This window comes from Anastrepha ludens, chromosome 5 (genome assembly GCF_028408465.1).
Source record: "Anastrepha ludens isolate Willacy chromosome 5, idAnaLude1.1, whole genome shotgun sequence".
NCBI classification, from domain to species: Eukaryota; Metazoa; Arthropoda; class Insecta; order Diptera; family Tephritidae; genus Anastrepha; species Anastrepha ludens.
The window spans coordinates 110,770,288-110,784,028 of record NC_071501.1 but is presented as its reverse complement, the minus strand read 5'-3'; the positions used below and the strand labels follow the sequence as shown (position 1 = coordinate 110,784,028).

General features: G+C 40.7%; 1 protein-coding gene across 1 annotated transcript in view; it reads left to right on the top strand.

Moving 5' to 3' along the window:
- The window catches only part of LOC128865338 (nitric oxide synthase), a 189,876-nt gene that overhangs the window by 80,468 nt on the left and 95,667 nt on the right, over positions 1–13,741 (top strand). Inside the window, exons 7-8 of the mRNA XM_054105556.1 lie at positions 7,736–7,910; positions 11,697–11,878. Coding sequence (XP_053961531.1) covers positions 7,736–7,910; positions 11,697–11,878 — 357 coding nt within the window. The remainder of the gene's footprint in view (positions 1–7,735; positions 7,911–11,696; positions 11,879–13,741) is intronic.

Genomic DNA, 13,741 nt, shown 5'->3' with positions numbered 1-13,741 from the left:
ATAAAAAAAAAAGAATTTTGAAAATAGTTATTTCATTTAATTGTAGATGTTATGTAATGCTATATATGTATATTTATATTAAAGACAAGTGCGGCATTTATTACGAGTAATATAAGGTGAAGTATGTAAAGTAAGCGTTTGCGCTTTATTTCGATGAGGAAATCAACAATTTCTGCTCTTGCAGAATTCAGTTTACTGAATAATACTAAATTCCTGGACAATGGAACAAGTGTCCATATGCTGGGCCGTCGATCCATATGCTGGTTTGGCCGATTTTGAAGAGTTGGCCAATATTTTCAACGAATGAACCAACCAAGCAAATGGAGCTTTTTACATTTAACGAATCGCAGATCGGACGTAGTCAACTTCAAAAGAGGCGTTTCTAATACGTTGTTTTGTTATATTTTTCGTTGCAACTTTTCTTGGAGCACTCGAGACACGCATGAATAGCGAATCATTTGCAGCCACTACTGAACATATCCTACTGGTATCTCTCCTTTCCCCAATAGTGAAGACTCTTGAAGCCCTCCTACTTCCACTTTACACGAAACATCTGGCCTCAGATCCACTTCATGGTTTCCCAAGAGTTTTCAGCACCACCAAAGCGCTCACCGCCATAAACCCCCAGATAAACCGCGGGCTTAACCAAAACCGCCTCTGCGAGAGGACTGCCCTACTAGCGTTGGACCCGAAGAAGTTTGTCGACACAGTCAGCCACTTTCAGCTACTATATGACATTATAAAGTCGACACTCCCGCCGGGTTGAATAGGTGGTCCGCGAATTATTCGAGTGGTCGGCAGTCGTTAGTAATTTTTCGAGGCCAAAACTCTATACAGAGGAAGATAAAGTAAGCAAGGTGTTTCGCAGGTTGGTGTCCTTACACATTACAACTCGCCCAGACATCATATGGAGTCTCACTGGTCTCCTACGCTGACGATTGTACGATAATGGTCTCGGGCAATGACATTCAAGGTCCGTGCACTAAAGTAAACGATTACCTTACCAGTCTTTCTCGCTTTTTCACTGCGAGGAATCTTTAACTTTCCCCCCACTTAGTGGGCAACCCTCTTTACCACATGGAAAAACTACAGTTCAAGGTTAAAGGCAATGACACACCCATACCAACTGTAAACAACCCCAAAACTTTGGGAGTTATCTTTGATAGTTTGCTCTCCTTCTCTGTGCACATAACCGCAATTGCTACTAAAGTCCAAAATCGAGGTCCTCAAATGGCTAGCCGGCAGTACTTGGGACAAAGCCAAAGAAATGTTGCTGGCGAGATTTAAAGTAGTTGGCCGGCCGGTTCTAAACTATTCTGCGCCTGTTTTGTCGTCTGAAATGAGTGATACGAGGTGGACAAATCTCCAGACATGCAAAAAAACTGCTATTAGGTTAGCGACGGAATGTCCCCTGATGCACTCCTACAACACCTACATAAGGAGGCACAGATGTTACCTGTGAAGGACCACAACAAACTGCTCAGCAAACAGTTTCTACTAGGTTGCTATCGTAGGTTTCCCCCATGTAGACACCTGCTTGAACCAGAGCCGCCTCCCAGGCACGTCAGGAGGCACCTCTTCAAATACTCCGACGAGATTTAGGAGTGGACTGGACACTGTTTAGACGTGCACTTAACGACATTCATCGGAAGACACTTACCAGCTTCTCAAACTCCCGACCTCCGAATGCCGCAATCGGAGTCCAACCACCATCCACAGTAGATGAAGAGCTCCAGTTACCCCGAGATACCCGCGTAGCCTTGGCACAATTACGTTCTATATACAGTAGCAGGTCAAAGTCTTGCTTATTCAGAATTAACCCCGACATACTACTACAACTCGATACTAACCACCTTTTCTCATGCCCCATTAAATCTATTTACCTAACACTCTTTTTCCTCTGGACCCAACCTGTCGAAACAGTAAGTTACCTGGGTCTACCGTTAGATGAGCTAATATAGATAAAGACGACCGGTAATCTACATTGCACTGAGAAGGTTTAGTAAACTGCTACAACAACATACCCTACTGATGAGATCTTAAGCGCAATACTTATATATTTTGGAGTTGCACTCTCGCTAGTGAGCATAAGTTGCAAACCGTGGTGTAAGTTTAAGCCGAATATGTTGGAGTGCATCCACCAGCGCTTGTTCTCTCACTTTAACACTTCCCCAAACTAGTTTGAGGAAATTTGAGCGAAGTCGGAAGTGATTAGAGGCTGCTTATATCCAGTTGGCTGGCTGCCAAAACTTTTCACAGAAGCGAGTTGCGTGGGCTGAACTTTGAATTCTTTGAACTTTTTGAATATTTTCCTTCACTTAACAAGTCCATAAAACCTGAGTTTCGGTCATTTTACCTTGGAGTATCCGATATTTACAACAGTTACAAACAAATATATATCTGCATAAATTTATAGGAAGCATATGAGTTTTCCTATCAAGTGACACCAAACCAAGTTAATGAGCTTTCCTGTCAAGTGACACCAAACCATTTTTTACCCTCCAAAATTTACAACTCACAAAGCTCCACACCACAAGAATGTGATAAATTTGCGAAAATAGTTTAGTTGTCACCTGTTTGAGGAAATTAGACAAATGGGAGACATTCACATCCAAATAAATACTTTCATTCAAACAAAGCTAAAGGATGCAGGAAGTTAAACTTGGACGATTTGTGGGCTGCTGAAATAACCCAAGCAAAAGGTCGAAAGTGTTCACATTAAGTTTAATGGCTTAACAAATCGTTAGGTTAGTGTATTGACTCAACAGGCATTAAATTTTTTCCACAACATCGCATTGCTGGTTTGGCAATTTGCGACCCTTCAGGTGTGAGAGAATATTTGAAAAGTCTTCGCTTAGCAATTTTGGCAATCCTCGCACTACACAAACATAAAAACTAAAACTACATATATATTTGGTGGATTGCTACATAAATTTGTGTATCTGTAGGAGTTCACTTGTTTGTTTCGTTTACGTTGACATGCCCATCAATTGGAAGTGCGCACTAACCTGTAATCAAACCAACTGGTTCTGAACTACTCCGCTACCAACTTGGTTTGCAACTGAAATTCGTTAAAGTTCGTTTTTTATATTTTTCAATTCTAGAAAGTGGAAATTTCAATTTGGCGGCGTATTTCGAAATGCCAGTTGTCATCCTAAGCATCAGCATTATTCTAATGACCGAACTAGTAAGTCTGCATCAGTTTTACCCCAGTTAATGAACTGTTCCATAATGCACAAAAAAGTAGGTGATTGACATCATCAACATTTAAATTCATCTAACCTTCATTCCTAACGTTGGAAACATTCTTTTTTATAGCAATGAAATAATATTTATTTTGCATTCACCACTAATTGGAGCGGACTCTCCCTGCTTGGCACTCTGTATAAAATATTTACCGGGCTTCTGTTAGCACGCGTTAATGTTTGGATTGATTTGAACAAAATCACTACGGAGTTTCAAGTTGATTTTCGCAAGGGATACTCTACAATAGATAACCTTTTCAACCAGCCGTCAATTGTGCATTTGAATAGCAAAGCAAAAATGAAATCTTTTGCCTTCTTTGCTAAGTTTTCATGCGCCTTTGATATAATACAGTAGATTCTGTTTTTATGCAGTATATACGTTCCGCAAGAAACAGCATAAAAAAAACAGCATAAAAAAACTACCAGTTCTTTAGTAAAACTATAAATACATTTCAAAAGTGCTAAGAACCGCATAAATCTGAAATAATGTAATAAAATCGCATAAAAAAAAATTGTATTTTTGAAAATTATATCTTTATTTAAGAAACGTCAGAATCGAAAAATAAATTTACATCGTCAGAAATAGAATCAGACAATACCCGCATGTTGCGCATTCGTTTAGGATTTGGCGTAAAATCACTTCCGTCACTTGAGGAAATGTACACGTCTGATCTGGATGGTGATGCAGGCGGTTCCACACTTGTAAGGTTAGTTTTTTTGATATAATGTGTGATGAGTTTTTGCTTAGCTGGTTTAGAATCTTGATTATATGTAAAATTCCCGATAGGTCGACATGCATTTTTAATTAAAAAAAAACCGCACTATTTCAAAACCGCATAAAAAAAGCCGCATAAAAACAGAATCTACTGTACTTAGAATTAGGATTTTTTACAAACTAATTTAATTTTCTTTAAATCTACCCAAGGAGCCAAAGTGGTCACTTCTTATCACATCAGTGTCACATACTGGATAGAGTGCATTGTCTGAGGTGCCTACCTTTTCCAAATGCTTCGTCCATATAAAATGGCCTGCCATCAGTCCAACTAGTTGCCTACAGTCCCTTCTGAATAATAAAAGGAGAATATGCGACAGTCGGGCGGACATGACAGGTAACATCAGTTTTGTCCATCTGTAGCCTCTCTCAGCCTGTCAAGCTCATTTGTGGGTTGAAGCAACTCGTTTGCTAACCTTGGCTTTGATAGCGGCAGAAGGGAGTGGCGGAGCGGGATCCGGCCAAAGAAGTGGCCTCAGAGCCCGTCCCAGCTAAAGATTCAGAGGTCTCGTTACCCACGATATCCACGTGCCTCGGAACCCATATTAGCATTAGGATATTATGCCTACCTTGATAGTTCTGCCTGGATTTACAGGAACTTTCTTCACCCATATTTCATCCAGGGAGGAGTGGACCGGGGGAACACCTGGGACAGGGCCTGGTTAACCTGTTCACGGATGGCTTGAAGTTCGACGGTAGGGTTGGAGGTGGAGTATTCTGCAAAGAGGTTCATGTTACCAGATCACTGCAGTGAGTTTCAAGCAGAGGTGGCCGCAATCAAAGAAGTAGCTGACTGGCTACTTACTTGCGTAATAACTGTTAAGAAGGCAAATATTTACTCCGACAGCCAAGCGGCAATTAGAGCCCTGGGTTCTATTTTGGTGCACTCGAAAAAGGTCAGAGAATGCCTGGTCTCTTTTTCGATTGCATCTAAATTCTTAAACATAAGGATAATCTGGGTACCTGGTCATAGTGACATTGCTGGAAACTGCGAAGCCGACGAGCTGGCCAGGCAAGGGACCTGTGAAGTAGTTTGCCCGCGAAAGGAGAGGATCGGGATCCCCTTGACAATCTGCGCTCTACTCCTGGAAGGATGGGCTTGCACCAACTCAGCGTGTGCTGGGCAAGTACACGAAAGTCAAAGGTCGCGAAATCCTTCTGGCCACGTTTGAATCGGAGGCGTACGAGGCACAAAGGATAAACTAAACTTCTTTGGTCCAAGTGGGCCCCTTTCTGCGCAACCATTACAACCTAACCTAACCTAAAAGACTCAAATACCGTTAAAGTGGTTGGGGGCTGTACATATAAGGCCATGAGTGTTGCTTTGCTGTCGCATACGCTCCGAGCACATCTGCACATTGTCTTCCGGTGCTTTATTTTGCCAAGTCACATCCACACATCCTCATATCCTTGCTGAAGGGACTGTACGCCTCGGCGCCCATCGGGTAGAAAAATGGAAGGATATCTCGGTAATGTTATATATGGAGCCTCTTACTGCTTTTACTTCTCCATCCTTTTCTGCGTTCATACCTTCGTTTTTAGACAATTTTAAAAATAAAAAAAATTGTACCTTTCGACTTTTCTGGACTCTGCTGTTAAATCAGAATCACACGATTTGTATGCTAACTTAGCACTTAGAGATATTAAATATTTCAGTGATGATTTTTCTGCCTACGCTATTAGCTTAATTTTCCGTGCAAGAGGAAGTCTTCTTAACCTAATTGCGAGAACTTTTAAGAATGAGCTTTCTACCGTCTGTACAGTATATAACTTGAATGTCTCTGAAAACATTTAAAACGTCAAAGGCATCTGCCCAATTTATAAAAAATTTCTTTTAGAGCAGTTTAGTGAAAAGACGTTAGATTTATGTAATATTAGAAATATCTCAAATTGCTGTGCTTTGTATGAATATTTATGCTGCTCTCTCAACTATAGGGGAATGATTTTAAATGAATTTTTATAAATACGCTTTTGAGTTTAAATTGTGCGTACTGAAGTTTTAGTTATTTTTGTAGTTTATAATGACACTCCTGTATCTGAATTCTTTGAATCAAAATGAAAAAAAATGTGGCATCATATACTTATTTTTAATTATTTCGACTGACAACATTTGAAAGTTATAATAGTACGTTCTACTAGTTTTTCTTTATGAAGATTTAAGTCAAAATGTCAAAGAGATCTCAAAGGTGCCGGTACACTAATGGAATGTGGGGCACGCTCCCACTATTATTATAACAATCCTCCCACCCTGGCTAACTCTACTCTGGGACCACAAAATCATTATATCTGGGTAGAGCAGCGTTTATGTCTGAAGACACAGGTACCTGCGTCCAGGTTTCCCTTCTGCAGGCACATGAACGCTATACGCCGTCGAGCCTCACGCCTGCGATAGTCCCAATCACTCCCACTGTGTTTATCGTTGGTTCCAAAGTAAAGGATACATCGGAAAAGTTGCAGTAGAGTTTTATTAACCCACTACCGTCTTATCTTCTCTCCGATTTTTTATTGAGTGTGTCACTCAAAAGACTGTGCTTGTCGTCCGTTCGTCAGAAACCGTTCGCTTTCTCTGCTGCTGCTGCCGCATCGCCTTGAGCTTCCAATTAATATGGCGTGTCGCATCATGATCTTAACTGCGAACGTTTAGCTTCCTTCCACTTACTGTTGGTTGCGCACATATTCGGGCAGTTTGGAGAGAAAGAGCTGTCTGCCAGCTTAAAACAGTGCAAGTATTCCCGAAAACAGTCCGCTGTCCGCTGAGCAACTGCGAAAGATGGTAGACGGTGTCTCCATATTTTCTTTCTAACCACTCATTCACACGTGGTATGAGTTTGTCGGTTCAATGCTCACTTTGTGACTAATCCCACCGCTGTCACCACATACATATTGCCAGCAATTCCTCAGCTGTTTTTTATACTGGTGTGGGCCATGCTCCTTGCACGTTATACAGTCGATTCGTTTCATCTGCTAAGAGCTCCAGAGGGGGGCTTTTCAGCTATTACACAGATTGCATCATCAGACACCGTTCGGTACGCGCAAGCTACACGCAGCGCACCTTGCTTGTGTATCTGGGTGACTTCCCGTATATTGGACTTTTTCCCCGCCCAGATAGCTGCTGCATTAAGAATAATAAAGTCAGCAATCAAGGGCAGTAGTCGCCTACGATTTCCCTGGGGCTCCTATATTAGGGAGGAGTCTCTTCAGGGTACCATTGACAGAAGCCGCTTGGAGCTTATGTTTTATTAAATGCTGTCTGAAATTAAGTTTTGTGTCGATCCAGACTCCAAGATATTTGATCGCCTTTTTGAGATTATTTGGTGGCTACCTAAGGACTTTCACCCTCCAGTATTTATTAGAACCGCTTCAGTTTTATGACCAGCTAATTCTAACTTACAGGTAGTCTCGTTAAGCCATCGTTGCATTTTTCCAAGTGGTTAAATTTTCTATGATCTAGTACCAGGAAAATGTAAGCATTATAAGCACCCATTGTGTATACATACAGTATATAATTATCTTTTTAAAATAAAGAACATAAGAACTAACTATGGTACACCACTAATTGGCCATTTTGCAATTGGTACCAATCTAGTCACGCTCGCACTAGTGTGACACTACATACTACTGTTCTATTTAGATTTGTTATTCTTTGCTACGTAGATATATTTTTACATGCACATGGATATACAAATGTACGTTTATAAATCTCTTCTTCTCAAAACAGATTTGAGTGGTTTGCGGATTTGAGCCTGCGCTGGTATGCCGTGCCCGCAGTGTCATCGATGCTGTTCGATGTCGGTGGCCTCCAGTTTACAGCGACTACATTTAGCGGTTGGTATATGTCAACGGAAATTGGTTGTCGGAATTTGTGTGACTCAAATAGACGCAATATGTTGGAGGTAAGTACATAAAAGTGCGAGCAGACTGTTTATCAAAACCTAACTAGTTTGTGTTTGGCAAAATAGTGCGTAAGTAAAATTCAATTCATTCGGAAAAATAGATAAATATTTGCTATTTAAAAGGCAAAACAGATTTATCAGCATTTGCAGTTTTTTGACGAGCTGCCTACAAATAAGGTTCCTCATTTAAGGAATACCTCCTTCGGAACCCCCATTTTACTCTGTGCCTGTTAAGGTAGAAGTATTCAAGATTTAAAATGTTTGGTGCCACTAAATAGTCAGAACGAAAGTTGATTAGCTTGGCAAAAGCTTCTTCAATTTATTAAGCCTTATGGATCTCTAGGGGCATTCTTCAAAAGAGAAGGAAGAGAGTAATACCAAGCATGATCGTAGTACGCACGCAGTTTAGTTAGAACTTTCGCGGCATTGCCACTTACAAGAGACAAATTTTATAGCTGATTAAAGCTCTGAAAACTAAACGCTTGGTATCCAAAGTATGGAGTGATGAAGTGCGCTTCGCATGTAACATTTCATAAGTTAGGTTACGTTAATCTGGCTGATCTGAATAGATCTCAGATAGGCCACAAGAGTCCGTATTGTTGCCAGTGTTGTTAGAGTCGTGTTCATAATTCGTGATGCATGTCGATGTTGATGACGAATTTTAATAAACAGTTTAAACTTTTGCCAGTAATATCCTTCAACGATGAAAAGTATACCGATCCCACGTGGCTGTAACGAGTTCTGCTTACTGCAGGACAGTAGTGAAGGAGGTGTTCTACCGTCCACGTTTCTTCTTTGAATAAGTTACACGTGACGTTCTAGACCAATTTTAGCTGCGTGATATGGAGTGAGGCAATGCTTCGTCAGTACTCCAACCAATATTTTACATCCTTCCTTCCTTCGGAGTGACTAAATAAAGTTGGTTGTTTTCGAGTTGCAAGTTCGTAGCCTTATTTTGGCCTTGTAGGAAGTCGAGGCTTCCCGTAGAGATTGCCATTCTAAAGCTAGTTTCTCGTCTAGTTCCGTCCTCAGTACTGAAATTGAGGGATATATGTTCGACGTACTCATCCTGCCTTAGCAAGCTCGTCAACTCTCTCATTTCCCTCTATTCCTTTGTGCTTTGCTATCCAGTACATTGTGGCTAGTGTATTCTCGCAGAGCTCGTCCATTTTGGATCTGCATGCATTCCAAACTATTCATTACAACTATTATTGCTTTAACAGCTGCTTTACTATCGAAGAAGATATTTGCGCGAAAGTCGAGTGGAGTAAATTCCAACGCTAATTCAGCTGCTTTGGTTAGATCTCAGCTTGAAATATGCTACAGGGATTAGGAAGCCTGAAATACTTTTGACGATCAAAGTGCGTGCAGAAGACAGCTGCCCCTAGTCCTTCCGCCTTTTTGGATCCATCTGTGAACAAATTGTATGCGTGGTGATCGGATTCTAAACTCTTCTGCGAGCCCTTCTATTCTATTAAAAAACCAGGCTTCTTGCCAAAGTTTACTTGCAGAATAACTTAGTCGGACTTTCTGTTTATGCCCTATAGGTTATTGTGACCGAAAAGGCTTTGAGAGAATTGTCAACTCATGCTCAGTTCTAGTGCAGATCTTTTGGTTGATTTCTTTCCTACTTAGTTGATTGGACGCCAGTCATTGGAGTTGTGTTCATAGTTCTCGATTGTAAGTTAGATTGTGCGGTCGCCTCGAAAAAGAAACACACTAAAGCTATAAGAAATTTGTGATCTAGCAAGCGGCTTACAATTACATCTGCCTTCTATGACTTATTCGTATAGAAGATGAATTTCGTCAGGTTCTTAATTTTCATGAAATTAATAACACCAAGTTTCTTAAAGAAGTGCAAATTGGTGGAAAAGTCACACCTATCGGAAAATGCTATAATTTTTGGAAACGGCGAAATTTCAATTCTACTTTGACATTTGTGAAGTTGGTGGTGCTGGCGCAGATTCCCGTCCATCCAAAAATGGCTGGGCAAACATTATAACTTCTAGCCGCTCTCTTTGAAGAGTATGTAACAACATAAGATGCTGCCAAGACTGGCCAAGCTCCGAATTGAAAATAAGGCAACTCTGACTGAAGATGACTGGACTGAAAACAAAGATGAGTGGACTCTAGAATATTAACGAGATAATGTGCTATGCATTCGGACATTAAAAGACCCTCCTTACAAGGAGTTTCGGTAAAAGACTTGAAGATGTTCCTTACAAAGAACTTACAGTGCATCGGCTGCTAGCTGTTGATCGCCGAGCACGTGAAATTTACTCTCAAGCTGTCCTGAGCCTCGGGCACGAGGAACATAGCTTTTAATCGAAAATCTTTAAGAGCGACGAGATCCTTTGCCATCTCTGTGCATATGGGGAAAAGCAAAACTATAGCTTCTAGGGTGCCAAAAATTGGCGTATGTATGACGAAAGATCGCTGTTTGCGACTACTGTGGCTGGCGAGCTCTACAGCGCTATGCTCAAAGACTTTCTCCTACCTAAATTGTATGAATTCTTTTTCTTGATTGGCGCGATAACCACTTACGCGATTTGGACCGTGTGTAGTAAAGCGATCCAGTCGTTTATTTCTCGTGCTAACGCAGAGGAGGTCTTCCTCTTCCTCTGACACTACCAGGTATCAATGGTACCACATCGGGCCAGAGCGTTTGTATCCATTCGGACTAAATGACCCAGCGTAGCCAATGGATCTTCATTCGCTGCTCTATGTCTATGTCGCCTACGATACTCGCCGTTACCAAAGTTCCAAACTCTACCGCAGAATCTTTCCGTCAAACGCTCCAAGGGACGCCTCATCGGTTATTGTCATCGTCCAAGCTTCTGCCTAATATATGGCGTAACGGGCATGATGAGAGACTTATAGAGTGTTAGTTAGATGGAACTGTTGAAGCTGGGACTGAAGAATATACACTTTTAGGATAGAGTAACGGCGCATAGTTCACGAGCCACAACTGAAATTTTGAAGGCAGGATATTTCTAGCCTCTTTCCATTGGCCGGCAAAGCTCGAACGATTTCTTTTCACCAGACTTTTTTTTATGTCATTTTTTGAAGTCACAAGGAAGTCACACCTTTGAAGCCCTGAAAGAGAATATTCGTCAAAAATGACGGACCTGTGATCGAGACTTTTGGAAAATGTAGTGAATCGGCTTGTTCTTTCTGCTCTTTTTTAAGGCTCGTTTTCATACCAAAATCCATAGACATCTGTCAAAATTGGTCTGTATGGTCAACAATTCTGGCGGCGGTCACTTCAGCGATATCATTTTCTAGTCTTATTAAAAAAAAATCTAGACTTCAAAAATAAATACTCCAAAAGTAGAGCGAGCCAATAAGTCAAATAAAGATAATCCAAAAGTAGAGCGAGGGCTTAGAAAAGGAATTATAGCCAAAGATTGTCAGGTGACAAATTTTGTGCCACTCTGTATATACCGAGCATTTCTGGCTTTCGCCTTGACAGTGGTACAGAATTTGTTGTATAGTCCCATCCTCCTCCAATTCTTGGCAACTCATACAGAAATGATTTTATGTATTTTCCCTTCAAAATGACTTCAATATACTCTACTCCTCATCTTAGTGTAAGCATTGCCATCAAGCCTGGCAAGTAAAAACATTTTATTTTAATTCTTTTTTATGTTGTTTCTTTTTCTTTAGCCATAAGATTTTCAGCTCAATTGCACAATAAATCAAAAAAAAATAAACCATTTTATTGCAATATAACAACATCGTTATTATTAGCTTTCTGTTGCTTCTAATTTCTCCACTTTCTTACAGACCATTGCGTTGAAGATGAATTTGGATACGCGCACACCCACCTCACTGTGGAAGGATAAGGCACTGGTTGAGGCGAATATAGCAGTATTACATTCCTATCAGAGTCATAATATTACAATTGTGGATCATCACACAGCCAGCGAGAGTTTTATGAAACACTTTGAGAATGAATCAAAATTGCGGTAAGTCAAAGAGGGAATTTATTTCAGTGGCTTAATAAATTGGGTGATTGAGTAGCTATGGCTTTTGGGATTTTTTTGTGTGGAGTAATTGCTTGGTAGCGCCCATTATTTCTGATTTTGTTTTTCTTTATTTAATGTCTTTACCTCCACCTTTGAATGTTCACTAATATTGGCCACTCGAATTCAGAATGAATGAAAATACGAATAAGTTTCCCTAAGGTATTTGGTTACACTTTTCTGTTTAAGTTTTGTTTTAGTCACACTGGTTTGTACATTTTTTCTAGCATTTTAAATAAGTTTAAAGAATCCCATGCCGAGAAATTTCTTAATTATCGAGAAAGAATGCATTGAGTGGGTGGATCAATTCATATACCTCGGCTAGGCATAATCATCAACAGGAATGCCGATACATCTAAAGACACACATAAGTGATCGAATATACTCTGTGCACAAAGCATTCTAACTACATATGGTGAATACAAGAGGCCCTAAGCAGGTTTCTAGGTAGCTACTTAGAAATGTAGTATTATCTATCTGCTATGTGCTGTGTCGGCTGAGTCGAAGAAACTAACTGCAGCTCATATATGAAAGGCAATCGGTATTCCGGTGATCTGCCCTCAGAGTATATTGCGCATTACGTACAGTATCGGAGGATGCTGTATTACTTCTCACGGGTATGCTACCGGTTAAGCTGACCGCTTTCGAGTTCGCCGAAAAAAAAAAACACGGAGCGGATCCAGCACAGCTGACCAACCTGAACGGGAGCGAAGCATCCGTACGTGGCAGGAGGAACGGAAGAACTACATCAACGGACGATGGACGCATGGATTGATAAATAGATAAATCGAAAACATGGACAGACTTCTACCTGACCCAAGTACTTAGTGGACATGGGTGCTTTAAATCTTATATGCTTAGATTTAAGCATCAAGACGACCTGTATTGCACGTTTTGTGACGGTCTAGTTGAAGACGCAGAGCATTTTTTCTTTGTCTGCCCTCGTTTTGAGCTTGAAAGGGAAGATTTGAGTGAGAGGGTGGGGAAGCCAATAATGGTCAGTAACCTAGTAGATATCATGTTTGACTCAGAAGAACATTGGTCAACTTTCAGTAATATGGCAAGAATAGTAATTGCTTAACTGCGTCGCGCTGTACAACAGCGAAGATCTTCATGAAGAGGCAATAGGTCGATCCCCCTCCCATGAAGTAATACTTAACGGTGGTCCCGCGGGAGAAAAATGGGTCTGGGGTGGGTTTTTAGTGGGTGAGTCGAAAGACAAGTCTCACACTTTTCGGCTTTCAATGCTTTTTGCCGCCTCCATAAAAAAAGAAACTGCATATCAAACTTCTTAAATCGCAACTGTTAATAAGAGTGTAGACACTTTGCATGTATAAGTTGCTAATCAAGCCAATCTCCACGTAAGGATGCGAGCTGTGGATCCTTAAAGCATCAGACATAACACAAATATTAAGTTTTGGAAGACAAATACTCAGAATAGGATATAGTCCACTCCGCATGGAAGATGGCGCATATCGAGTAAGATATAACGAAGAGCTCAATATACTTTTTTTATAAAGGGTGGTTAAGTTTCAAGGGCCGGTGTTGATTTTGAATAAATACAATTTTTTTAGGAAATTATTGCCATTTTCCTTTATTATGATAATATTGGTATGGCTCAATTACGTATGGAACAAAATATTGGCCAAATAGCCGCAGCAGCCTCGGCGGTACACCTCCATCCGATGGTCCAAATTTTCGATGACGCTGAGACATAATGGAGGTTTTATACCGTTAATGTGCCGAATTATCTCATCCTTTAGCTCTTGAATTGTTGCTGGCTTATCGACGTATACCTTTTCTTTC